The sequence below is a fragment of the Podarcis vaucheri genome (assembly GCF_965113315.1).
Source record: "Podarcis vaucheri genome assembly, chromosome: 1".
NCBI classification, from domain to species: Eukaryota; Metazoa; Chordata; class Lepidosauria; order Squamata; family Lacertidae; genus Podarcis; species Podarcis vaucheri.
The window spans coordinates 46,809,516-46,834,745 of NC_138759.1; the positions used below are offsets into that span (position 1 = coordinate 46,809,516).

At 43.8% G+C, this 25,230-nt stretch overlaps 3 protein-coding genes across 4 annotated transcripts in view; 2 read left to right on the forward strand and 1 right to left on the reverse strand.

Moving 5' to 3' along the window:
- The window catches only part of STARD9 (StAR related lipid transfer domain containing 9), a 113,693-nt gene extending 99,788 nt beyond the window's left edge, over positions 1 to 13,905 (forward strand). Inside the window, exons 34-35 of the mRNA XM_082239026.1 lie at positions 4,871 to 4,956; positions 13,854 to 13,905. The gene's annotated coding sequence lies outside the window, so the exon portion shown is untranslated. The remainder of the gene's footprint in view (positions 1 to 4,870; positions 4,957 to 13,853) is intronic.
- Positions 1 to 20,351, reverse strand: part of CDAN1 (codanin 1) — a 28,967-nt gene extending 8,616 nt beyond the window's left edge. For both annotated transcript variants that reach the window (XR_014223810.1, XM_082239388.1), the window contains exons 1-21: positions 20,203 to 20,351; positions 16,885 to 17,564; positions 15,445 to 15,666; positions 14,435 to 14,628; positions 13,829 to 13,948; positions 11,979 to 12,057; positions 11,438 to 11,558; positions 10,863 to 10,972; positions 9,236 to 9,325; positions 8,453 to 8,528; positions 7,967 to 8,175; positions 7,250 to 7,361; positions 6,377 to 6,520; positions 4,863 to 5,029; positions 4,014 to 4,095; positions 3,711 to 3,800; positions 3,475 to 3,529; positions 2,792 to 2,925; positions 1,878 to 1,981; positions 459 to 608; positions 43 to 106 (exon numbers count right to left, since the gene is read on the reverse strand). Coding sequence is in view for 1 of the 2 variants with exons in the window: in XM_082239388.1 (XP_082095514.1) it covers positions 43 to 106; positions 459 to 608; positions 1,878 to 1,981; positions 2,792 to 2,925; positions 3,475 to 3,529; positions 3,711 to 3,800; positions 4,014 to 4,095; positions 4,863 to 5,029; positions 6,377 to 6,520; positions 7,250 to 7,361; positions 7,967 to 8,175; positions 8,453 to 8,528; positions 9,236 to 9,325; positions 10,863 to 10,972; positions 11,438 to 11,558; positions 11,979 to 12,057; positions 13,829 to 13,948; positions 14,435 to 14,628; positions 15,445 to 15,666; positions 16,885 to 17,564; positions 20,203 to 20,298 (3,099 nt within the window). In the remaining variant the exon portion in view is untranslated. The remainder of the gene's footprint in view (positions 1 to 42; positions 107 to 458; positions 609 to 1,877; positions 1,982 to 2,791; positions 2,926 to 3,474; positions 3,530 to 3,710; positions 3,801 to 4,013; positions 4,096 to 4,862; positions 5,030 to 6,376; positions 6,521 to 7,249; positions 7,362 to 7,966; positions 8,176 to 8,452; positions 8,529 to 9,235; positions 9,326 to 10,862; positions 10,973 to 11,437; positions 11,559 to 11,978; positions 12,058 to 13,828; positions 13,949 to 14,434; positions 14,629 to 15,444; positions 15,667 to 16,884; positions 17,565 to 20,202) is intronic.
- A 504-nt stretch (positions 20,352 to 20,855) lies between these two features.
- LOC309542202 (uncharacterized protein) lies at positions 20,856 to 24,791 on the forward strand. The gene is made up of 2 exons (XM_082240826.1): positions 20,856 to 21,528; positions 23,545 to 24,791. The coding sequence occupies exons 1-2, from the start codon at positions 21,075 to 21,077 to the stop codon at positions 24,195 to 24,197; spliced, it is 1,107 nt and encodes a 368-aa protein (XP_082096952.1). The 5' UTR covers positions 20,856 to 21,074; the 3' UTR covers positions 24,198 to 24,791.
- The last annotated feature ends 439 nt before the right edge of the window (positions 24,792 to 25,230 follow it).

Below are 25,230 nucleotides of genomic sequence, written 5' to 3' on the forward strand. Positions count from 1 at the left end.
AAGCATCAGGAAAAAAGGACAAGTATCCTAAAATATACATACAGCTGCAGATGTCTCTTCTGGCAACAAGATTTTCACAGCCTCAGGGGCCTTCTTCCTGCAAAATCTGTAGATGTACATAGGCATTATAAAAAGCACCGCCTGAAACATTATATGTAAGACATGATATTAGAAAATCTGTATTTTTAGTCCCCCCAGGGATGCAGCCCAAATATGAATTCAAATTGCTGGGAGTAACTGCAAGCAGAACAGTTTCCTACTCAGCTCCCTCTAAAGTTGGGTACCTACACCTGAAAGCCAGAGGGGAAACTGAGCCAATCTGCCAGTAGTTATCCTGGCTGATACCAAGGTGAGAAGTGAAGTGACCACATACTGGGTGCAGTCTCAATGTGGCAGCCCAAGACAGCAGCATGACCACAAGGGAAGATATATTATGTCACCCAGCTGTTGTTCCTTACTCTTTGCCTTGAATAAGAGCCTGTGCCCCTTCTTCATACAGCTGAGAGCACACTTCATCCAGCAGTTTGTCGTAATTGCCAACTTCCGCCTTCACTTTGTCCTGTAACATGACTTTGGCTCTTTTCACCAGCTCTGCTACCAGAGTTGCCCTGCAAAAGCCAATAGTAATAGCACAATAATTAAAAGACAACCAAAATATATCCTGAGAAATTACAGGTTCAGAATTTACATCCTGAATCAGGTTTGCGGGAAAGCCTTCTATTAATGGTTTGGTGGATACTATGGTTTAACATGCGTCTGCCGTGAATCTAGGTGCATGAGAGGGAGACACTCTTAAGCTTCTCACTGCCAATCGAAAAAAACAGGATTTGTTGACCTAGAAACATAATGGTGTGTGTGCCAATCTTAACATTTTTCTATTGTTTATTACTGTAGGTCATGGCATAACTTTATATAAAATATAAGTGAGAATATGTGGATAAAGCTACAATATAAGCAGGCAGCAATCACACATGCACAACCTGATTAAAAGAGCCTAAAGAGTGTGTGTGTGTGTGTGTGTGTGTGTGTGTGTGTGTGTGTGTGTGTTACATTTGCCACAGAACTCACACTAAAAGTGAATTAAGAAGGGGAAGCATTCCAAAACAGACAACACATGAGAACAAACCCAAAGGAGCTTAAAAGCAATGTATTGGAGATTTAAAAGAGTAGGAAAATAAAAGGGTCTTTGTCAGGCACCAAAATGACTTGCAGATGACTTGCAGAGCTTCTGTAATGAGGTGAGCACAAAGAAGGCTTAGCACTTACATTTAATAATAAAACCAGTTGATGATCTCTCTCAATATTTCTCACATTTCACAATTCACCATTGCCATTTGCTCTACAGTGGTGCCTCGCAAGACGAAATTAATCCGTTCCGCGAGTCTCTTCGTCTAGCGGATTTTTCGTCTAACGAAGCAACCCTATTAGTGGATTAGCGCTATTAGCGGTTTAGCGGCTATTAAAGGCTTAGCGGATTAGCGGCTAAAAGGCTATTAGCAGCTTAGAAAAAGGGGGGGGGGAAGCAAAAAAAAATCGGAACACTCGCAAGACGTTTTCGTCTTGCAAAGCAAGCCCATAGGGAAAATCGTCTTGCGAAGCAGCTCAAAAACGGAAAACCCTTTCGTCTAGCGGGTTTTCCGTCTTGCGAGGCATTCGTCTTGCGGGGCACCACTGTACTGACAAATTTCACAACAACAATATAAGGGATGCACAAGACTAAGAGCTGTATCAGTAAAACCCACAGGCATGTCCTTGCATCATTTAAAAGCTGCCTGCTTATATGATTAATACAAGGGGGAAAGATCTTTCGACGTAAATTCTCCCCACCAAACCATTTATGAAGTCCAGCAGGTTACAGGTGCCTTTCCTGCCCTTACTTGATGTGCTTGACACAGTTGGATCCGATTCTCTCTGCCACGAATTCTACAGTTCTCCGCAAAGATGGGGGCTGGTTGTGGAAGAAGGCTTGTTCCAGCTCTGCCTGTTAAAAACAGGAAGACCAAGAATCCTAAGGAAACCAAAGCATTCTACATGAAGCATTGTCCCCCCCCCCCAACACGAGCCATTCCTAAAGTATATCTGAATGCTTTGATTGTTTATTCTATTTGATTGGCATTTTTTAAATGTAAGGGTGGTATCCAACTAAATTTTATTCAGGGCAGACCCACTGAAATGAGTGGGCATAATCAAGTCAATCAATTTCAATGGGTCAGCTCTGAGTAAAAGTTAGTTGAATGCCACTACCCTTGAAACAAAACATTAAAAAAAATGCCTTCCAAATAATGTCCCATAAATGGGGAGCAAGGAACCAGAGACAAATATAAAAAGGAGCATGTTGAATTGTCAATCGACTGGCCTGCCCTCAAAATAAAGACTTTTTAATGATTGCGTATTATTTATTTCATGAAATTTATATACCACTCGATTGTAACAAACAAACAAACAAACCCACCAAAGCAGTTTCTTTAGCATTTCATAAGCTTGGCAGCAAATTCAGGTTTTTCCTAACTCTGTTCCCTAATTCCCTTTCCCATTTCTTTATTTAGCTGGGGGTCAATTACCTCTTGCATGCTTGCAATTCACACAAAATTAGTGGCATAGGGTACATGTCTACTTCTTGCACAGCTCCACTAAAAAAATATCAAAGTGCAAGTTCAGAAATTCCTCCCTGAAAAATCCAGCCTTCCCCAGCTGCCTCACAGATCTTGCTGGACTCCAGCTCTAATCATCCCAAGCCAACATGACCAATGGTCAAGGATGATGGGAGTGGCAGTCCCAAGACACCTCTCACCTGAAGCTTCTGCTGTGTGATGGGAGGCTTTGGAACCAAGGTCTCAGCAGCAGTCGGAGTTATTTTCCTTACATAACCACCATTCTTTCCTCCGCTTCCCAACACAAAAGACGACAGCAGTTTCCTCAATTCACCTAGAGCAGAAGGATACGCGGATTATAAGACGGCACACGTAGATATCTGAACACTCTGGTTTTTAAAATTCAATCTGATTGACAATTTTAAAATTTAGGGGTGGCATCCAACTAACTTTTATTCAGGTCAGACACAATGAAATGAGTGAAATATAATTAAATCCAGGAACAGTTGGAGACAGAAAATTGCAGAGACGTGTATGAGACTGAACACTGGAGGAAAAAGCAGTCATGATCCCAACCACACTTGAGTAGGAGCTCAGAATCATAAGCAGTTCAGGTTGTTATTCACGGTGAATGGAAAAGCAAGGACAAGTCACCAAATAGTATTTCCACAGGTCACAACCCCCTAATCTGTGGGCCCAGTTTAAGTGCCATGCTGAAACACACAAAAAACCTTTTAACAGATAATTGTAACTCAGTTTTGGAGTAGGAAGCTCAATGTTTTATCCCTAGATGCTCTTTCCAGTGCCAGGCAAAGGAGAGACTCCAGATTTCTCAAGCAGCATATTGTTTCTGACACAGGACATAATTTGATAAATGACTTACCAAGATATGGACAGCAGGTATAAAGTAACTGCTGATCCACCACAGGCACAGAATCCTAAGGGGAAAAGAACAAACAACAGATTGATTCCTTTCAGAAGCATTAGATAAGTGCATAGAAGCCCACAGACTTCTCTTTATTCTTCAGGTCACTCTTAGGCTTCGCGTGTCTTAAACAAATAACATGACAGTTGGTCTCTTTCAAACACACCCGCCGACACTCATCGACGTAAGTTTACCAGAGCTTGAACTGTTGCTGCAGAGTCTGTTGCCAGTTCTTCTGATCTCACTTCGCCCGCAAAGAACAGATTCCCCGGGACAGTAGGCACCTGGAATACAAGCCCCAAATAGTTAATCCTCCAAGGAGGGCAGAGCTAAGCGAAAATTCAGCTTCACATACAGGAGTGGATGAATGGTTACATGGATGAAACGCTTAAAAGGCTTAAGGAAAGTACAGTAAGGAAAGTTTTACTTGACAATTTCTACAGCACTTGTGACATTTTTTCAAAGGTACAATGTTTGTTACAAACACTCATCCGTACATGAAAAAGCCATCCCAAAATGGCAAGGATCAGCAGCTTGTTCAGGAAACACATCTCTTTATTTTCAGAAATCAGCAGGTATCTGTAACAAAAGGTTAGAGAATAGAGAGCAATAAACTTCGAAAGTTTTATCAGTTATACCACCTCTGCATTTCCCCTTTTTGCAAGTTTCTTTTGCTATGCTTTCTCATTTTTCTTGCATATTAAAACTCTGGCCCCAGCAGCAAACCCGTAAACAAGACATGTGCAAGCTACTACATTATTCCTATTTCCCTCCATTATTCATGAAGCCAGGGAGCAACATACAACAAACCTTGGCTTACCGTGATATGTGAACCAATGTATGTGGTTTGCTTCTCTCAGGGTAAGAGCCATGACTCATGGTTTGTTGCTCCTGGCTCCATGAACAAAGGAACAAAATGGGAGCAATTCAGAAGAATGCACTAGCATGCTGCTCGTTCACGGTAAGCTATGGTTTATGGTTAACTGTACAACACAACTACCATTTGAAATGCACTACTGGAAAAAATTGACTTTCAGCTTCTTCATTTGTTTCTGCAAATATCGAGATGTAATGGAAGGATGTGAACATTTGCAGCTGGAGGAATATGATATATTTCAAGTCATCAGCGGAGCGTTCCTATACCGTGGTAATTATATATTTAACTGTGCTATAAATTTCTTGGTATATACTGTAAAAGAAAGCTTTAAGTCGTTTCCATAGACCCAGAAATTGTTAATGAGTACAATAAAAGCTTTACTAAGAAGCCAATGTCCTACCCTCACAATAATTTAGATCCTTGATGCAGATCTCAATTAAGATGCAAATATTTCTTTCCAACCTCTTACCTGTACAGCTGCAAGAGGAGAGAAAATATCTTCCCATAGTAGTCCAGAAATGGGGCGATATGATCCATAAGGGAAAGGAACTCTACAACCCAAGGTACAGTCAAGACCGTGCAGCGTTTCTGTATTGATTGCCTAAGCAGCTTCAATATATCCAGCACAGGATGGGTCTTAAGGGAAAACATTAGGAAAATGTTAACTTTAATTCCTCTTCAGCACACATTACTTACTATCATGGGCAACCACCAGAGTGTTTGATGATGAAACACCAAAAGTAGGAAAGGGAAATAAACATATCCAACTCCTCTTTCATTTTTCCCCCTTTATTGGGTTCTCTTTCCTTCACTACTAAGAGGAAAACTCTTTCCTTGGCTAATTTGTGTGAACAGAACACTCTCCTCTTGCAGAGATGGAGGTAAGCCATAAGCACACAAGCACCTGGGCTTATTATTCAGGTCTTGTTGCATCTTCCTTTGTATACTTTTTAATTTGGCAAAGAAAGTGGGGTGTTTTTAGCTAACATCACTCAGAGCAGCTAGTTAAGTCCCGAGCTCAAAAAAACAGTTTTTGTGGGGAAGTGGGGCAGGGGAGACAGAAGGACACAAGGGTGCAATCAGTTTCACATATCAAGGAAAGGTATCAGAGCAGTGTCTTAGAGAGACCCAATATATTTTGGCACATGAAGCCTATTCAAATCCAGCAATCTTAAGTCACTCATCTGGCTAAAGTGTATTTCAAATGGTTGTACCCTGCCCTATGACCCTGGAGCGAAAGGCAGGTAATAAATTGAAATAATAGTAACCACCCCTCGCGCTTTCCACATTCAGCCGGCACACTGACAAACCACACAGCACAATCTGATGTCAAGAGAGCCAGTGCAGTTTAGCAACAAGAGTGCTGGACTTTGACGTGAGCGGGTGGGGAGGCATGAATCTAGTAAACAATATAACTGCAAATAATGTTCCATGGAGACTATTCCAGAGGAGTAGTTTGTACAATGTACTGAATTAGTTATTGACATTATGGGTTACTTGTTTGGAGCATCCCTGTATCAGAGGTTTACATCAAGAAGGACGCTTTCTGCAAACGTGCAAGCTTCTGATGCAACTGTGTTCACCAATAAATGAAACACTTCCCCTTCCTTCCATATCAAGAGTGTCATTAATTCATATGGCTGTACCGCATGAGTAACTCAATCTGCCCTCAGTTTATAGCAGCAACACAAGCAGCATCATTGAAACAATAATAGCACACAGCAGGGGGAACCTGCAGCCCTCTAGATGTTATCAGCATCCTCTCAGCCTCATGGGAGCTGTGGCTCCCCAACAACATCTGCAGGACCACAGGACCCCATCCATCCCCATACTGGAGGTTGCTTAACTAGGAAAGGAGTTTTAACAGCAAGTATCTACCACCTCAGGAGGTGCCCAGAGGCTCCTCTAATGAAATGCCTGCACATCTCTCTGATAATAACAAAATTAAATACTTCTATTAGGTAAATGTGGCTGGTTACGCACTTGGTTTCTTAACATCACTGCAGATTCTAGCAAGTCTCCAGTTGCTGGTTCCGATGTGTGATAAGGCAGGAAGACAAGGAAACCAAAAAACTTTGCCAGGAGTCGGAGGCTCATAAGGACAGCAGCAAAACGCTTCTTTTCATCCTGCAGTGAAAAGAAAGGCCAGACATATTATAGTCACAGATAACAGCAGCAATGCCTAACATTTTGAATGCTCACAACAAACCTATAAGTTAAGTCTTATGTTCCCACTTTGGTGGGTCTATTATTATTATTATTATTATTATTATTATTAATTTTTTTTACTTTGTGGGGTGTGCAGCACGGACAGGACTATCCAAATCAGAGACAAATCAGCATGGTGGTATCAGTCGCAGGTCTACCTAGGACAACTGGGGCTCATCAGAGAATGCTACTGTCTTCTATATACTTGCACTGTATTGGAGAAGGAGTGGGATGGGGCTTACACTGCAGCTACCACCCAGGCTTTCTACTGTTGCTCCACCACTTGGACGGGGGGCAGGTGGTTTTGGAGGAGCAATGATGGAGGAGTTGAGGCAGGGGGGACATCGCAGGAGAGAAAGGCCATTTGAAGGACAGACACCTCTTTTCAGAGAGGACAATGCACGACAGAAGGGAGGAGCAACGAAAAGAGGAATAAAGGAGACCCACACTAGAACAGCAAGATATTATTAAAGACAAATAGACAAAGAAAGACAAACAAGCCTGAACTGGAAGACACACACAGGGTGTGAAGTGAGTAGCACTCCCAATGAATGCCAAATTCTTCCTTCCAAGCAGTAGGAGAGATCATAACCCACATGGACACCTCTGAAGCTCTACTGTGAATGGCTGTTTCCATGCAATACACACCTGCTCATCCATTGCTTCTCCATCGCTGGGTTCATGTTCCACCAAGGCAAGGCCATCCAGCTCAAGTATTTGCAGGCTCAGGCTGTCCATAAGGTGCTGATTAAATTGATAACTTAACCAAAAAAAGATAATGAGCTCTTTTGGAGAACAACTTAATTTCAGCAAAGAATGTAACCTCTTAAGTGACCACAGCAGCATTTGAGAATGCAAGTTTAAAATCAGATTAATTCCTACCAAACCCCTCACGTGCTGTTAGTCAGCACTGCTGCAAACACTGCCAAACACTCCCTGGTAAAGCCCACTTAATGTCATTCTAGCACCAGGCAAAGACCTTATTCTTTTCCAAAGCCTTTTCATCTAAACCGTTTACTTTCTGCAATGATCTCATGCTCATCTGTTTAGGTTATGGATCCAGCTACTAAACAATGTATGCTTTACTGTGAACGTGCTGATTTCAACTGCTTTGTCCCTACTTGCTAACACATAGGAGAAACACAATCCCTGGCTTAACATGATGTCCAGACATGGTTTGGTTCGCTCCAAAGAAACCAAGAACACAAAATCAAGATTAGTATGGTTATCACAAACTAACCATGGTTTACTGTGACACTGAACAAGGCCATTGCATTAGTTCATTTAGGAAACCCAGCCACCACCATACAGTCGGGGTCACTCACCCAGACACATCCTAGATAGAAATAGCAATAAGTATCTAACCTTCCTGCACTGAGGATGAAGTCCCTGAAGAACTGCTGGCATCCAGGGAAGGAGGGAGGTGGGCAAGGCCCTCGGATGCTCTGAGGGACAAGGAATCTCTCTTGCAGCCTTTTCAAGCGGCTCAGATTATCGGAACCCAGCATGTTAAGGACATCCTGGTCTGGGGTGTCTCCCCAACTTGTACCACCACCAACTGGACCTTTACACATCTATGGCATAGAGGAGGGAGCAGGGAGAAAAGAGAGGTCAAATTTGTGAATGTGCCAACTTTTAACTCTGTAATCTGTTTATGAATACAAGCAGTCTCTACAGCCCAAACCATAAACTGTTAGGTGCACGAACCTCAGACTAACTGAGGAAATTAGATTATGAATTAATTATGCATTCAATGAATAAGTATTTTCACCTATTAGATATGAACTGAAGAAAAGTTTTACTTGCAAAATATACTCTTTTTTTCTTTATGGGAAGCGAGCGTTTCTTTACCTGAAGAAGCTGCTTCTGAAAGAGCCTGGCAAAATGGCTGTAGTTGCAAGCAGCAGAGAGGTGAGCCATCATGACCCTGTGAAACCAGAAACAAATTAACAGTGCTACAAAGAAAAATAAGGAAAATATTACTCTCTATGCAGATATATAGAAGACAGCAAATGTCTGGGGGACTTTAATGTTTTAAAAATAATTATGAAAATACTATTCTGAAAAAGTTCTATGTGAACTGAGAATTCTCCCCTTTGTGAAACTAAGTAGCTTACTGTAGAATTAGTTTTTGTTGTAAATTGGGTTGCAAAATGTTCATTACCAGTACTGCTCTCTTGTAACTCTTGTCTTTCAGAATTAAATGCAACCTGTGTGTTGGCACTCAAAGGGGGGGGGGGAAGAGTGGTAATTAAATTACAGTCTTTGAGACCCCATTATATCAAAACAAATAAATTAATTTCTTAGTGTAACAACTAAAAAAATATTAAACTGAGGTTTTCTTTTGCCCAAAGTAATGACCGCAAATTTATTCGGTAACAGTGGTGACATGGTCTTAGGACCAAATGCAAGTCAGTTTTGCAATGTGTCCCAGCGTACCACTGGATCTAATCCATAATACTGAACCAAGTATACCACCAGAGGCAATTTCCAGCTGCTGCAAACTGCACTTTAAAAACAATCCTCCCGATGGAACGTGGTGAACAGCTGCTCAGTGGAGGACCACACTAGACATCAGCAACGAGCAGCACTCTTTATCAAGTCTTGTTAAATTTACGGAGCAAAGATTCCGACCTGATCCTGTCTCCCAGACACTTCTCAAAGTCCCAGCCTGTTTTTTCACAGTTGTCTTCCCATTCACGCAGCAACTCGTAGAAAATATCTCTATTGAGCAAGGCAAACAAGTTAGCTTCAAAATCCAAAGTCATAGTCATCAGATGTGCTATCAGCAAACAAAAATGGGGCCATGATATTCTGCTTATGCGCAAGCACCACAGTTCTGACAAAGCTTTGGGTGGAATTCAATGTTGCATTAAGTTGACTGTTCTGTCAGCACAAGCATTTTTGCTTGTCAAACAGAACCATCTTCCCTCTCCTGCTCCTGCCTGCTGTTCTGGGGTCCCTCCCAAGCTGACTTAGGAAGGTCACTTGGGGGAGGGTGAGAGAGGGGGGGCAGGAAAGGATCCTTTGTGCAACCAGGACTGGCTTCTGCTAGCAGAACAAATTAGTTGAATCTGTCCCTTTGACCATTCCTACAAGACGCATTTTCATTCCAAAGCCAACAATTGACAAATATCCCCCTAGTTAAAGAATAGTTCAAGAATAACGACCAAAGAACCTAGCAAGCACACCTACAGCTGAACCCTAGATATGTCTACTCAGAAGTAAGTCCCACTGAGTTCACTGAGGCTTAATCCCAGGCAAGTGGTTTTCGGCTTGCAGCCTTAAACTGCTATCTTAAAGGAAGAAGAAGAAGAAGAAGAAGAAGAAGAAGAAGAAGAAGAAGAAGAAGAAGAATAGTAGTAGTAGTAGTAGTAGTAGTAGTAGTTTGGATTTGATATCCCGCTTTATCACTACCCGAAGGAGTCTCAAAGCAGCTAACAATCTCCTTTCCCTTCCTCCCCCACAACAAACGCTCTGTGAGGTGAGTGGGGCTGAGAGACTTCAAAGAAGTGTGACTGGCCCAAGGTCACCCAGCAGCTGCATGTGGAGGAGCGGAGACGCGAACCCGGTTACCCAGATTACAAGTCTACCGCTCTTAACCATTACACCACACTGGCACAAATAGAAAGTAGAAAACTCCATTTAAATAAATTCAAACAACACATTATATGGAAAGTACTTTAAACAGAAGGTGGGCATAGGGAGAGCAGAGGAGGCCATATCTTCTACTACTTTTGACCTGAGAAAGCCAGATGAGTTTGCTCCAGCTGCAGGGAACCCGTCTTGCTAATTTCTGCATTTCTGAACTACATTAATCAGCCTTGCATTTAACAATGTCCCAGGAATCCCATACAGGTGGGTAAGCTGGCCAACTTCCTCCACAGCTAGCGTGGAAGCCAAGTGGGCTAGACAGAGTACTCCAGATATTGTTCACTTGGTAGAAGGTGCATTTATTATTTTTTATTACTCTGTTTTTCTACGCCACTAGCTTCTTAGCAGGCTAGTAAGAAATTCTGCCAATGAATGTGTTTTGTGGGCTTATTCAAAAGGCTGACATTAACATCCAGACACTTGTTCCTGGTTTCATAAAACATACTTTATGAAGCTTGGGAGGAAATGTCCAAACCAGGCCTGTGGGTTTGGATAACTGATATAGAGTCTTGATAGCTACTCTATTCTCTGATGCATGTTCAATAAACTAAAACAACTGACAAATTGTACATTTTGACAAAATCCCATGATAAAAAACAGAGGATACCTTTGTTTCTTAAACACATGAAATGCCTTATCACTGGAAAAGTTAGACCGGTTGTCAGTTTCTGGCTGAAAGGAAACTGACTGTATGCTTGAAGGCAGCAACAGGGAGACCTGTTCAATACAAAATAATGTTTAAGTGTAATACATTCCTCCTAATTTAACATACTTCTTTTCCATAAACACAAACAAGGAGGTTGGAATTACAATTTGTTCTCCCTTCTGTCCATTGCTGCAGCTTAAAAGTCCCATGATCTTAATGGTGTAACACGTACTAACTTGCCGGTTTGCAATAGATCAACATTTTCTAACCCACCAAATGCAAGTCAATCTCATTATCTCACTCTGTTTTTTGTTTTGGTCACAGTGCTAGATATAGTATTTTCACTCCTCATTTAATTAGAGCTGCAGAGGAAGCTTCTACATAGTATATACCAAGAAAACTAATCTGTTTCTAGAAGAGGATGGAATACTGCAGATACCATAATAGTGAGGAGGACACTGAGTAAAAACAGTTTCAATAACTGTTGGGAGAACCTTGATTTCATACTGTTCTTCTAGAACATGCTTAGTTTTTACCTTTGCTGTGCTGTTTTCATAGACTGCCATAAGCCTCTCATGCAAGTCAGGGGAAAAGGATGTGATCCTGTCATTCTCAGCTAAGAGCTTCAGTGTTCCTTTCTCTAAATGTGATATAATTCTGCCAAGAAAAACAACAAAAAGAGGAAGAACACTCCACTATAGTATTTAGATTTGATCTTTCAGTTAAAGCCTATTCCACCGGATTCCTAATCTCTAATCCTCATTGATAAAAGCCAACATATATACTAAACTCATGTCATTAGAGAAGGAAGTTCTCAGATTTCTTTTAGTTTTGATGACACTAGAAGCAAAAACACCATCTCCAAACACAACAGATAAAACCCTTCTACAGAAGTAGGGCAGCTGTTCAACTGGAACTGTCAATTAATAGATGACAGAACCCAAATTTTCAAACTTAAGGATATGTTAACAGTGCAATGTGATGCAAGATATTCCAACTTATGATAGCAATAAGCCAAGCACTTCAAAGTGCAAGTATATGTACACTGATGAGAACAACCTAAGCCATTCAACTTACTGAAACTGATAATCCAAGACTTTCACAGCAAAATAAACACAGTTGTGTACACTTCGAAAGTGTTGCCTCTCTACTGCATCTGTAAACAAAACAAAACAAAAATGTCAGACAGAAAGCTGCAAGTAATCCCTGTGGTGGAAGAACTGGTTCTCTGCAATAACTCCCCCCCCCCCAAAAAAAAAGAAAACCACCACAGGCAGATCAGCGACTGGTCACCAACAGATCACAAAATCCCTACCTTTATTACTTCTCACTCATCTCAAATACCAGAAGAACGTCAAACATCAATTAGGTTGTGTCAATTTATCAGCCTGTTTGGGGGAGCAGTATCATAAAATTAAAGACTGCCCCAAACAATAAAATGTGTCAAAAGTACATTATTCTTTATTCAAAGCTCAAGCTTAACTTGGAGTGTTTTTTCTTTGCCAGGGTGTGTGTGTGCGCGCACGTAATCCACATTTTCATGAAGACACTTACAGATTTCCACTGTCTATGCACATATCTCAAGGGAGGAGCAGCTTCTTTCTTTCTTTTTTGAAACATTGACATCAAGAATTCCTGGCAGCAGGATCAGATACTGTAGTTTTACTACATTTCTGGATGTAAATTATCCACAGACCCTGCAGTTTTACAGAGTAACCTGGGGGGGGGTAGTGCCACTTAAGTGCACAATCATGATTGTTTATATGTTAGTTGCAGTGCGAATATTAAGATGAGAGGGAGGAGGGGAGGGAACTGCCAACATTACATGAGTGGCAGGGTACCATATAGCATTGTATATAAATGTCTATGATTGTGTATTTTAAGATGATATGGGAAGAGGGTTACAAAATTGTATACTTTAGAACAATGGGGCAAATTTGTTCAGTACTGGAAGCATAAGAATAAATACCAAAATATAAGGGTAAAGTAGTCCTAGACATTACAGTATGATAATGTCTTATGTGCATGTAGCCTGCATGATTTTAACCATACATATATACTCGAATCTAATGCACACCTAAATTTTCAGAACCTTGAAACAAAACAAAAAAAGTATTTGCTGGCGAATGTAAATGTGCCACTGAATCTAATGCGCACCTTAATTTTCACAACATAATTTGGCCAAAAAAGGTGAGCATTAGATTCGAGTAAATATGGTAGTTGAAATCCCACAAGTGAAATGTAGAGCCAGTACACATAGAGGGCCTTTCTTCCCAAGCATGGCAGAGATATTTGAAGCTCTTTTTGCACCAGGAAAATCCAGCACTAAAACAGTTTTTATGCTCTCTGTGCACTAGGTTTGGAATGCTCCTGTGAGATCTCGCAGGAACTTGGAAAAAGCACCCTGGGGCTTCTGGAGGCGGCACAAGGAGAGGGCCTTGCTGGGGAGCAAGCCAGAGAGCTGGGGAAACCCAGAGCAAAAAGAGCTCACTGCTTTGCTGGAGTGGGGCAAGGCCCTCTCTCTAAACATTTGTTCCAGATGCTCGAAAAGGGCCAGTTTCAAAGATTTGAGTATACGGGTTTCTGCGTATACAGGAAACCCTTGGAACCAAATCCCTGCATAAGATGCGACCTTACCATATTAAAAAAAATGGATATAAATGGAAACCTCACAATTTTATTTGATTTATATACATGAAGTACTGTATACAGTGATCCATGTGTAATGGACTGAATTATTATATCCTTAATTTTGAGCCGCTGGTACTCTGTGGAATTTCTATTACTTTTTTTTATTTGGATTACATTTAAAGTTCATTAAATGAATGAATATATTTAATGTATACCCTCCTCTAACTCTGTTTAGCAGGTGGTACAATCTGTATTCTGTTAGTAGCCAAGAATCTTTATCCAATATAAGTCCCAACCTTTATACTCTCCATTGAAACTCAGGTCATTCTCTCCATCTTCTAAAGAGGAAGTTCCCTTGGATGTTAGCAGCTGGAACACAAAAAAGATCTCCAAGAAGATATTCGGCACAAGGTTTTCTGCAAAGAAAGTAAAGGAACAGAGAAAAACATGCAAAAGGACCTTTGATTTGTACTTGTACCCTGAATGATAGGATTAATCACATTAATTTCAAAACCTGAATTATATAAGATGCATTTTTAAAGAAGATAAAAATATCTACAACATAAAAAACATGATCTGGATGTAAGCAAAAAAAGTGCTTAAATACATAGGATTTTTTTAAAAAGGATATAGAATTCATTGCTTTCCTTTGTACAACTCCCAAAACATTAAAATTATTTATCAGTGTTGGGAATTTTGTCAGAAATTCTATGAAAGGTCAAAAACTGCCATTTGTCATACAATAGGAAAATCCAAGCCATGATATATTTGCGAAGTCAAGGCTCATTGAAATTTTCATTACTACTAAAAAAAATTAATTTGAGGACATTTCTATGGGTTGCCATTCTTAGCATCCTCCCAAATCAATATGGACTGAAAAGCATCCACTGCCATTTCTTCACCTGCTATGCAAAATGAATAAAGTTGAGCCAGCTGTTCCAGCTGTTTCCTGTAGGAAACCTTGTTGACGTCAGCAGAGGTTACCAACTGGTTTTCAGAGGGAAGGCTTGCATTCTGACCGACATTAGGTTTCATTGGTATGCCAGAATCCAGAGATAATCCTGTTGGTGAAGATGTAGGATGCAGCAACTTGGACCTGCAATTCAAAGGTATGAAATAAGAGCGGTAAGAGAAGACTGAAAAACTCCTACTCTGTTGTAGTACCTAGTGGGATTCTTTCAAACGCTCACCAATTCATTAAGGAAGCAATTTCTTCATTGAAACATAAAATGTTTCACAAATGCAATTTGCAGCATGTTAAAACAGTTAAAGATCCATGGATCAAATTCTAATCTTAACACAGCACTTGTAAGATTGAAGGGTATCAAGAATTAAATCATATTGACATGTGATTCTAGGAACATTGTTTGGCTTTAGCATAGGATTTCTGAGCTAGTGAACCATGTTGCTGCAGAATGTGACACAGAAAGCAACCATTTTTAATACGGTGGTACCTCAGGTTACAAACGCTTCAGGTTACAGACGCTTCAGGTTACAGACTCCACTAACCCAGAAATAGTACCTCGGGTTAAGAACTTTGCTTCAGGATGAGAACAGAAATCATGTGGTGGCAGCGGGAGGCCCCATTAGCTAAAGTGGTGCTTCAGGTTAAGAACAGTTTCAGGTTAAGAACGGACCTCCAGAATGAATTAAGTTCTTAACCCGAGGTACCACTGTATTGAAATTACAGCCCCTAGAAATATTACTTGTTTGTTCATTCATTCTTTATACCACCTAGCTATGCAGTGTGCAAAAGCAAATCAATACAGAAAGCATAATAAAATGTGGCATGTTCACAAAAAGACAATATGGGCCATTCAGCTCTACCTCTCTAAGGCAATGTAAATCAACATTTCTCACATCACAGATGCTTCCCTTCATTAAGCACCCCATCACAGATTTCATAACGTACCGTTCCTTCTTCAGCATCTCTCTCTCCTCCTGAAGGCTACCCGAACTGGAAGACAGGGTCACTTCTTGAGATATAACAAGGGCCTCGGGACTTGTTCCGGACTGAGACTGAAAAGTTTGAGACTGGCCAACAGGAGTGGAAGTGAAGCACATCTTGGGCTTGGAGAAGGTTCGCTCAGCACTCACTGGAGTAGGGTTGATTCTCCTCGACGGTTTGGCTTTGCTGAAACGGGAAGTAAAACTGGATCAAGAGGATGAAAACACAATATATTATCCCTCTGCTCCAATCACCTGTGCGGAAGCCAGCTGATGACACATACTACTGTGGTCCTAGATTCACTAACCAAGGGCTCATCCAGACTTCCTTTTGTGCTGCATTTCCAGGCATAGGTCTAGGCTTTAAAGCTCCGTGGCCAAGCAGTGTTTTTTGTTTGATTATTTGTTTGTTCCAGCACTTTCCTCAGGAAAACCCAGGTTTTAGTGCTGAATCAAAGCAAGCAACAGTGGAGCTCTCCAGAGATTGTCGTTTGCTCCTATTCAGTGGTAAAATGCAGGTTTTCGCAGGGAAACCGCCTAGACAAAAAAAAAAAAAAAGCACTCAGACACAGAGCTTTAAAGCATAGAGAGGACAGCGCAAATGGAAGTCTGAAGTGAGAAATCAAAGTATAAAACATGTAGTTTTACTAAGAAATAGTTCTGCTCCTTGTCCAACAGCAGGTTTTTTAAAAAGAGAAGTTGCTACCACAAGCTGCTATCTTTCAGCCACAATATCGCTAGATATTATCTAAGGTATTAAAATCTCACAGAATACCTTGGTCAGAGTTCAGGCTTAAGAGTAATCAAGCAAGCATATATCAACTTTAAGCATGCTTATTTGGAGCAAACCTAGCTTCAGCATCTCAAGGCAAGGGAGGAGACTTAAAACGATGGCATTTGGAAGGTGGCTGGCAAACAGAAGCCAAGGAGTGAAAAGGGGCATTCTAGGCCCCAGCCCTGGGAGGGAGGAGCACTAGGCTAGTGCTCCCCTCCAGAGCAAACCACTGAGACAGGAGCTGCCCACCCAGTGGGGTGGAACAACATCAAAAGCCTCCAAGCTGGGGTGTCACGGCTGCTTACTGGGAGGAGAGAGGCCTTGGCAAGGTCAGGGCTGTGCATCCCTGTGCACCAGTGGATGCTCAGGATTGGCTCCATTCGTGTGCCAGCACAGCCCTGAACTCATTGCCACCTCCTCCTCCAGAGCAAACAGCAGCAATGTTGCTGCCGGGAGGCTTCCTGCTGTGGCTCTGTCCTCTGCCTACCTGGCAAGCTGCTCCTGCTCTGGGAGGGGCCATTTTTAGAAGTAGTACCTTCCTCCCATTTACTGATACAGAATAGTAAGCTGCAAAACTACTCTCGCCATAGATACCAGTGGGAATTGAGAAAGCTTCACATCAAGACTTACTTTGCCATTCCAGCGGCACACATGAGCGGGAATTCCTCCAAGTCATTTAGGTTAAGCTGGTCAGGTGGGGAACTTGTACAGACAGGGCTCACTTCACCTTGTTTCCTCTGCCTCAATGAACCCAGTGATGGACTGTCACCTTTTACTTCTTCGTTCAAGCCTCTGCCCGCGTCTGGCCGGCCAGAGGCACTTGCAGAGCCGATGCCTTTTCTTCTGCCCCTCCTCGCTGGGGTAGCAACAAGGAAACTCCCTAAACTTATTTTCTGAGCAGAGCGCCTCTCGTTGCGAGAAAAAATGGGGCTTGAACCAAAACTCGTGCTGCTGCCAGAATCCGTATTTAGGCATTCGCTGAAAGAACCCAATAAGCTTGATCCCGTAATGACAGAAGATCCATGCGATTCCAAGGCAGAATTGCCGGTGATGGGAGTTGAATCAAAGAAAAGCTGCCCTCGACTACTGCCAGACCCTGCGATGCTACGAGACCTCCTTTCAGACCCCAGCCTTTGATTCCTGTAACTAGGAGAACTTCCCAGGAGCTTGGAGTTTGGTGCTTTAGCAGGAGTAGGCGGCCCATTGGTCAGTATCCGACTAGTCTGTTCCCTTAAATAATTCAGCAAAAAAGGCACAAAGTCTTTCTGAAGCAAGTTCAGGAGGGATAGCTTGGGGTGGACTTGGTTTTCCTACACACACAAACATAACAAAACAAACCATGGTTAATATAAACTTGATTTAAAAAGAAATAGAGGGACAGCGGATATAAAGTAACTGATATTTTGCCATTTTTATAAGAATAAGGCAATTATGAACATATAAAGCAAAGTGAACCAATCTGAAAAGACTAACTCCATTCAAAGGATATAAAACCAGGAAGCAAACATTCTTCACAACTGATTAAAGCAGGGAACTTATTTTTTCTCACACATGATTTACTACTGTATTTACTAAGTTTCACCATTGTTGTAGCCAGAGATTTTATGTAGTCATTTAGCTATATAAGGTAGACACTCGTCCCTGAAGTTTGGAAATTTTAGTATGATCCTAAGCACATTTACCCAAAAGACCTAATAATGAATCAAATGGGATTACTCCCTAGGCTGTGGGATTAGGAATGCAACTTTAATGCAGTACCATACTACTCAAAGTGGATGTTGATCCACAAAACATTGGCTGCCAGTCCAGTGACTCCACCACAGCCCGTGTTGGGTGCTACACTTCAGGGACCAAATATGGTACTGGGCCCTGGCACACTGGGGGAAAATTGGTAGTCCACATGAGATAGTTTTAGAGTAACAGTTGTAGTACATTGCACAAAGTGAGAAATATCACTAAGCAGGAGGTACATTGCCCTCTAGTGTTCCTTAGCAAAATTACTTCCATGCTGAACTGGTGATAGAAGATATACTGGCCTCATTTAGACATAATGTTGAATCACGATTTAGCATTACAAGAACCCTTGTAACTTATCCACCTACCATTCCAGCATGACTGAAAAAATGAGCTTGGAAACATTTATTTCCGATTGGAACTATTTGCATCTTGTCACATCAAGCAAATCTAAACAAACAGTTGTTCATCTCAACTATTGTTTGTTTAAAAAATGCCAACTTCAAAGCATAATTTGTTTCAACAAACCATAGTAAAGATTTGCAACTGTATAGGGTTTGAACAACACTCTCCCTATATGAACTGACCCAGACCCTGTGCTCATTATTGTGTGACTTCTCCAAGAAAGGTCTGGAGGGTGGCAACACGAGAACAGGCCTTTTCTGTGGTGGCTACCCACTTGTGGAATGCTCTCCCCAAGGAGACTCGCCTGGCACCCTCACAGCATATCCCTAGGCAGCAGGCAAAAACATTTCACTTCTCCCAGGCCTTTGGCTAATTAAGCAACCTACAGCCTTTTATACTGGGGAGTATTGTTTTTCTTTGTTATTATGTAATAAACAACAAGACTACAACGGAAACATAAGCTTCCAGTCTCCTCACAATGGAACAGGAGGTGGGGTGAGAACACATGAACCCAATATTCACTGTAGCTCATTTTTTCTAACACTATGCCATAACATTTAGCATTACCTCTGAACTCAACCACTGAACCATGATTCTAGAAATTTTCATGCAATGCTTATTTTTTTTATCTTGTTCATACAATGTGACCATTAGGTGCAATAACTAGAGCTTTCCCTATCAACTACTGGTTAGCATCTTCGCTTTGTCAGGGGGAGTGTATTTTTCATTTAATTGGGCCAAGACAGAAGAACTGGCTAGTTCCCATCTTCCAGCCACACACCAAAGGCTGTGAGTGAGAACATTTTCACAAGTAACACAAAAAGTTTTAATCTGAAATTCATTGTTATGAATGCAGAGTACAGAAAACAGAAAAGCCACTTTGGAATCAGGTATGCACAAGTTAGCATATGAAAACAAATACAAAAATATATTCAAACACTACTGACCCATTTCACACTAACAGGCTGTGGCATTCATCAGACATAAAATTAAGTGATTTAGACTTCAGTCCTATGCATGTTTAGATAGAAGCCCCAATGAACTAAAAGAAACTTATTTCTAAGTAGATCTACACAGAACTGGCCTGTTAATCATCACCTAAGAATCCCTAGCCCTATACAAGATACTTAGAGGGAGGGAGGATATAGTATGTGGAATCTGTTGCTTTAGACAGCTTCCTGCGCACTCTGAACCCTGGTCGCTCGTTTCCCAGACGGTTATCCAACACCGTGCTTCAGGTAGACCAAAGACTAAAACTTTTCGATGCCTGCTCTCCTGTGTACCAGTCCCCCCTCCACGACATTTAGTGCATCCAGACCGCTTTGAAAATTATAGTCGTTCACACATGTGCAGAAGAGAGGCGTCAATGTGATTTCGACTACGACTGAAATCCTGTGCACGGTTATTTGCAACTTCCAACGAATTCTGTAGGTCTTGTTTCTGAATCATTAAAGCTGCATATGGGAAGGACTCGTAAGGGCGCACAGCAACTCAGTCCCACCAACTCCACAGCAGGGTTCTCAGGTTCAGTGAAGGGCTCCCTCAGGGGGGCACATATATACACCTGGGCTCCCGAAAAGCTACCGCAAGAGCCCTTCAGGAGCTCACATAGCGCAGGCCTGAAGGCTGCAGCTTCCCACTTAGCATCCCGCCAGAGGAGAAAACCTCAAGTGGTCGACCTGTTTTTCCCCCCTCCCGCCTCCCTTTTGGAGCGCAGAGTTTTGAAGGCCGGCATCAACTCCGTTTTCCCGGAAACTTCCCGCTCGAACCGAGGGCTGGGTGAAGCAAGGGCGGCGCTGCGCGTTTTACCTCCAAGGCGCAGGGGCTCTGGCTCGCCTTCAGCCACCGCACGACAGCGCTGGCTGCCACTTCGTCCTGCAGCAACAGCTCCAAAACAGCCGCCATGCCCACCTCTCTCCTCCTCTAGCACTACCGCGCGGGCGCCACCCCTCGACGCCGTCCCAAAAGCCGCCAAAAAGCCCTTAAAAAAAAGGAGCAGCGAAAAAAACCACACCACACACGGGGGGCGTGTTCTAATTCGCTTCTAACTCCGGGTTAGAGCGCAGCACGTGGAGGATGGGTGGGGAAAGAGAGAGGAGGCGCACTGATAGAACGCCAGGCGCGGGGGCCGCCAGGGAGAGCCAGCGCGCGCCCCACCCCGGACGCTCGCGGCCACCGCCGTCCCTCCCTCCCTCCCTCCCAGGGAAGGCGGGATTAGAGCAAGCGCCCGGGCAGCAAGAAGCGCGCCCGCGCGCGCGCCGGCCCTGCCCTGGATCCCTCAGAACCGCCAGTCTCTGGGAAAGTGGGCGTGGCTTCAGAACTCTCAGGCAGCAGCGCCCGCCGCCCGGCAAGGCTTCCCATTGGGAGGCGCGAATGCTTTAGTGGGCGGGGATTGGCGCAAATGTAGGCAGGGCGGGCTGAGAGGAGGAGCCGCCGCCGAGGAGCAGCGGCACCAGCAGCGTTTCCTCTCCCCCCTCCCCTCCCGTGTCAACAAGCGGGGCGCCTGCGCCGGGGGTTTGCGCGTCTTTTCCTCTCATGCGCGGTATTTGCTTCCCGAGTCGGGCCCGGGGTTTGGCCTAGAGCCGGCGGCGGGCAGAGGGCGCAGCGCGATCGGGCGCAGTGCTCCGGCCGCAGCGGCTCCCGCCGGGCGGGCGATCGATCGGTCGGTCCGCTGGCTCAGGATGGCGGACGACTCCCCGAAGCGGCGCAAGGCCAACTTCAACGAGGCGGAGACGGAGGTGCTGATCGAGCAGGTGCTGAAGCACGAGCAGGTGCTGTTCGCGGCGGGGCCCGGCCGGGCCTCCCCGGGGCAGAAGCGCAAAGTGTGGGAGCTGATCCGGCACAAGGTGAACCCGGTGGCCGCCTGCCCGCGCGAGGTGGAGGACCTGAAGAAGCGCTGGCGGGACCTCAAGCGCCGCGACCGGAGCAAGCTCTGCCGCGTCACCCAGGGGCCCGTCCCGCACCCGGCCTCGCTCGGCCTCCTCATGGCCGCCGAGGACATCTCGCCCCCCGACCACCTCCGATCCTATGCCCCGGGGATGGCCGCCGCCGCCGCCAGCGAGGCGCTGCCCATCGTCGGCGGCATCGACACGCTCGACTTGCCCGGAGCTGCCGCCGCTTCGGTGGCGGAGATCGGTGAGTAGGGAAAAGAGGGAGGCGGGCAGCAGGGAGCCCCTTTCTCTGGTGCGATCCTGCCTTTCCCCCCGCGCAAGTCGGGGCTCCTTCTCTCACAGCTGGTGCCTTGTGTATGGGCTGCCCTTCTCACCCCACAAAACCTGGAAGCGGGGCGAGGGACCGCTTCCGTCCTCTACCCGCTACAGAGCTTTCCCTGCTGTGCCTTTTCTCTGTCCTCACAGCTTTTGGAACAGTTGCAGATGCTCAGGATCGCTCGCCATATCCCATCCCCGCTTTCCCCATTGACTGGGATTGCGCCATAAAAAGTATCAGAAAGCTTGCCTCGAGGATAGGTTTTTAGGGTCCAAGAGTCGACAATTGGGCCTTTCTGTTGTGAAGGATGCTTTCACAACGGGACAAGCGAATTATATGCTAAAGTTAGTGAGTCACTTGTGAACATAAGTTATCTAACTCAGTCTCCTCTACGCTTAAAGGCAAGGGTGCTCTGTCTCGGATGTTTCACACTGGAGTCTTTTGTAGTACTACTCCAGAGATGCTGGGGACTGAACCTTATCTATTTTTTGGCATATATTATATATTGCCCTTTTTACCTTTTGCATGCATACCATGTGCTCTGCAGTCACCCTTGTGTTTTAATGTCAATCTGGAGGAGAAGGTGGAAGCAAGTCCATTTTAATTCAGTCTCCACTCTAGCTGAAATAAACATTGCATTGTTTCAAAGGCCAGGAAACTAAAAAAGCAATTTGCATATTACTTATGAAAAATAGACCTTCGGCCTATTAAGGTGCTTGCCTATTTGTTTTTCCAACTTTTCATTCCAAGCACAGTCATCTAATACTCTTCACTTTTTTGCAAATGTTATTTGCTGTTAGGTACTCAGAACTTCAATCTATGGGTATGTCTACATGCAACATGTCTAGTTTGCAGCTTCAGTTCAGAATTTGAAATGCCTGCAGCAGTATACAAAACGAGGCAGCATTTTTCGCCACCTTCCCCGTTATAGATTATCAGTCATTTCTACTTAATCAATGTGATGACCAGCAAGGGGTATTGGATAGGTGCTGAGCATCTTTTGTCTGTCCGTCCCCCCCCCCACCCACATTTGTGTCCCACCTCTCCTCCCAACTGCTCAGGATAGCACACATAGGGTGGTCAGATTTGAAATGATCTCACCAATTGTTGTCCTACTCTTTGTTTCCTACATGATGCTAGCAAGGCATTCCGCTCAAAAAGCTTCTTCATCCCATTAAGAGTTTTGTTTCTCTGACACAATTGTGCATATGTTTCTTTTTAAAAGATGAGGAACTGTCTAATAATAACTGGGTGCAATCTTAATCACAGACCAAGGCATGATACATAATTTAGCTCAGGGATGGGGAACCTTTTTGACCCTATGGGCCAACTTTGACAGGTGGGTTGAACAATCTGTCAGTCACCTGACATAATGATGGCAGTTATTGACAGGTGGGTTGTCCCACCCACCTGCAAAAATCTCTTGCATAAGGGTTCCAGAGTGCCCAGCAGCCTGCTGGTTGTCAGGTTCTTGGGAACGGCATCACAAACAGCTTAGCAAGTACCAAACACAGAGCTGGCAAAGCTGCTTTCTGCAGGAATTGGCTATGAGATCAAGTGCCACATTGGAAAACATAGCTAGTGGTACCGTTGAATATCACTGTCTCTTTAAAAATTATTGGAAGTGGTTTTTAAGTCCTTGAGCAGAACAGATGTCTTGTGCAACTTTTCTTCCTCACTGCTGTTGAAAATTGGGGAGGGGGCTCCAGCACAGATGGGGGTGCAAGGGGCAAGAGCTATCGCAATGGCAGGTGTCACCTAATTAGCAGACACGTTTCATGTATATCTTAATCACCAGGTGAAGCTAAACACTCAATAAAAACTCTGTTGTCTAGAGATAAATTTAGGCAACATTTTATGTGGTTATGATAGGCTGGTAGCCAGAAGCTGAATCCCCAAAGAGAGTGAAGCCTAACCTCTTTTCTCCCCCTCCTCTATTTTTAGGTTTTACAGATGATCCAGGCCCATCCCACCAGCCATGTGTGGAGAAGATGAATCTAAAAGAAGAAATAGTAGTCAAAGTCGTGGAGCCAGAAGAAAGTTCAGAGGACATGTCCGTAGTTCCTCCTAGCCAGGAGCCACTCCCTTTTTTGGGGTTGCCAAATGGAGGCCCCTGTGGAAAAGTAAAAGCCAAAACAAAAACTCAGCCGCAGATAGACCCCAGTGAAATTACAGAAGAGGAACTCCTGCAGATCCAACAGAACCAGCTCCACATCATCCAGTCTGGCTTTGACACAATCAACCACAATCTCCGGCTGCTGCAGCAAGGCATGCAAGATCTCAACAACAGCCTCAGCATGGCAGCACACACTTTAGTGGCGATTAAAAATGTCTACGTGAAAAACAATGCTGGCCCAACCACCTTTGCTACGGTGGCTACTCAGACCACCTCGGGGTACTTGAGCCCTGGGTCCCCACTGGTGGAGGACAGAGTCAGAGCACCAATGGCTGGAAGCAGTAGCAGAAGCAGCAGCAGCTGCAGCTCCAGCTCCATGTCGCAAGAGCCAGGCCCGTCAGAATTCCCCAGGCCCCCCCACAGAACCATTAAGAAGGAGCATCCCAATGGCTGCTACTATTTCTGTTTTGCAGATGTGTAAGACTTGAATGCGATGTTACTTGAGAAGGGGCTGTTTTGTACCCCACTCAAGAATGCGTCGTCATCACAGAGCGGGCTTGCCTTGCCGCCGTCTACACTGCTAAATCTGTCAGAGCTCCACCACCGCCAGTTGGGGAAACCTTACATTGTAGGAGGCATAATGCTAACTGTTTTTACATGGATTTATTATGGGCTTGTATTTGAATTGTTGTCGGCAACTCTGGGCAATGTGAGTGCATTGGAAGGGTGGGGTATAATTTTTTTAAACTACAGCTCTTAGAGCCCAGTCCTGTCTAGGCCTACTCAGGACTAGTGCCCAGTGCGTAGGATTGCAACATTAGTAGTTATCCTGTAGGTTCTGCAGCTGGTTGATACGTCTTACATTGCATCTCCCCTGCTTTCTTTGCCAGTGGAGGAAGAGGAAATCTTGACTCATCTAGATCTTCCTGGTATTAATTTGACCTTTTAAAACAAAGAAGTATGAAAAGGGAGCAGCAAATTTATCTAGTATCTGGGGCAGAATTGATCATACATTCTGTTTTTATTTTTTAGCCAACCTAACTGCAGATTAGTGAGAATTTAGTACTTGATTGTACTTTGTTAAAAAAACAAAGAAAAGCTGCCTAATAGTACTACTACTGTAAGGAGCACATGGAGTTTGTCTGTTGTGGGACTGGGAATGAATGTGGGTGCTGAGCCACAAGCCAAGTGCTTTAAATTTTCCTTGCTCGTCATTCTTCGTTGCTCATGTCCAGCTCCTCAAAATGCATCTTCCCTGCTGACAACATGCAGTCGTGGGGAGGCTGCCTTACGTTGCATAATTAAAGAAAATTTTCCAAAAAAGAAAGAATCCGAGTGCTGAATGTGCTTGATACTCATCAGCAGAGTGAATCTGCTCCCTGTGAGGGTATGTGTGGTACTTAGATGCTGCAAAACACATTATTGGACCCCTGTTTTGGATGTAGTTTGAAATAATGATTTAGCGGTGCCTGATTGATCAGCAGCAAGCCTCCATCTCACACCCTCCACTGGAT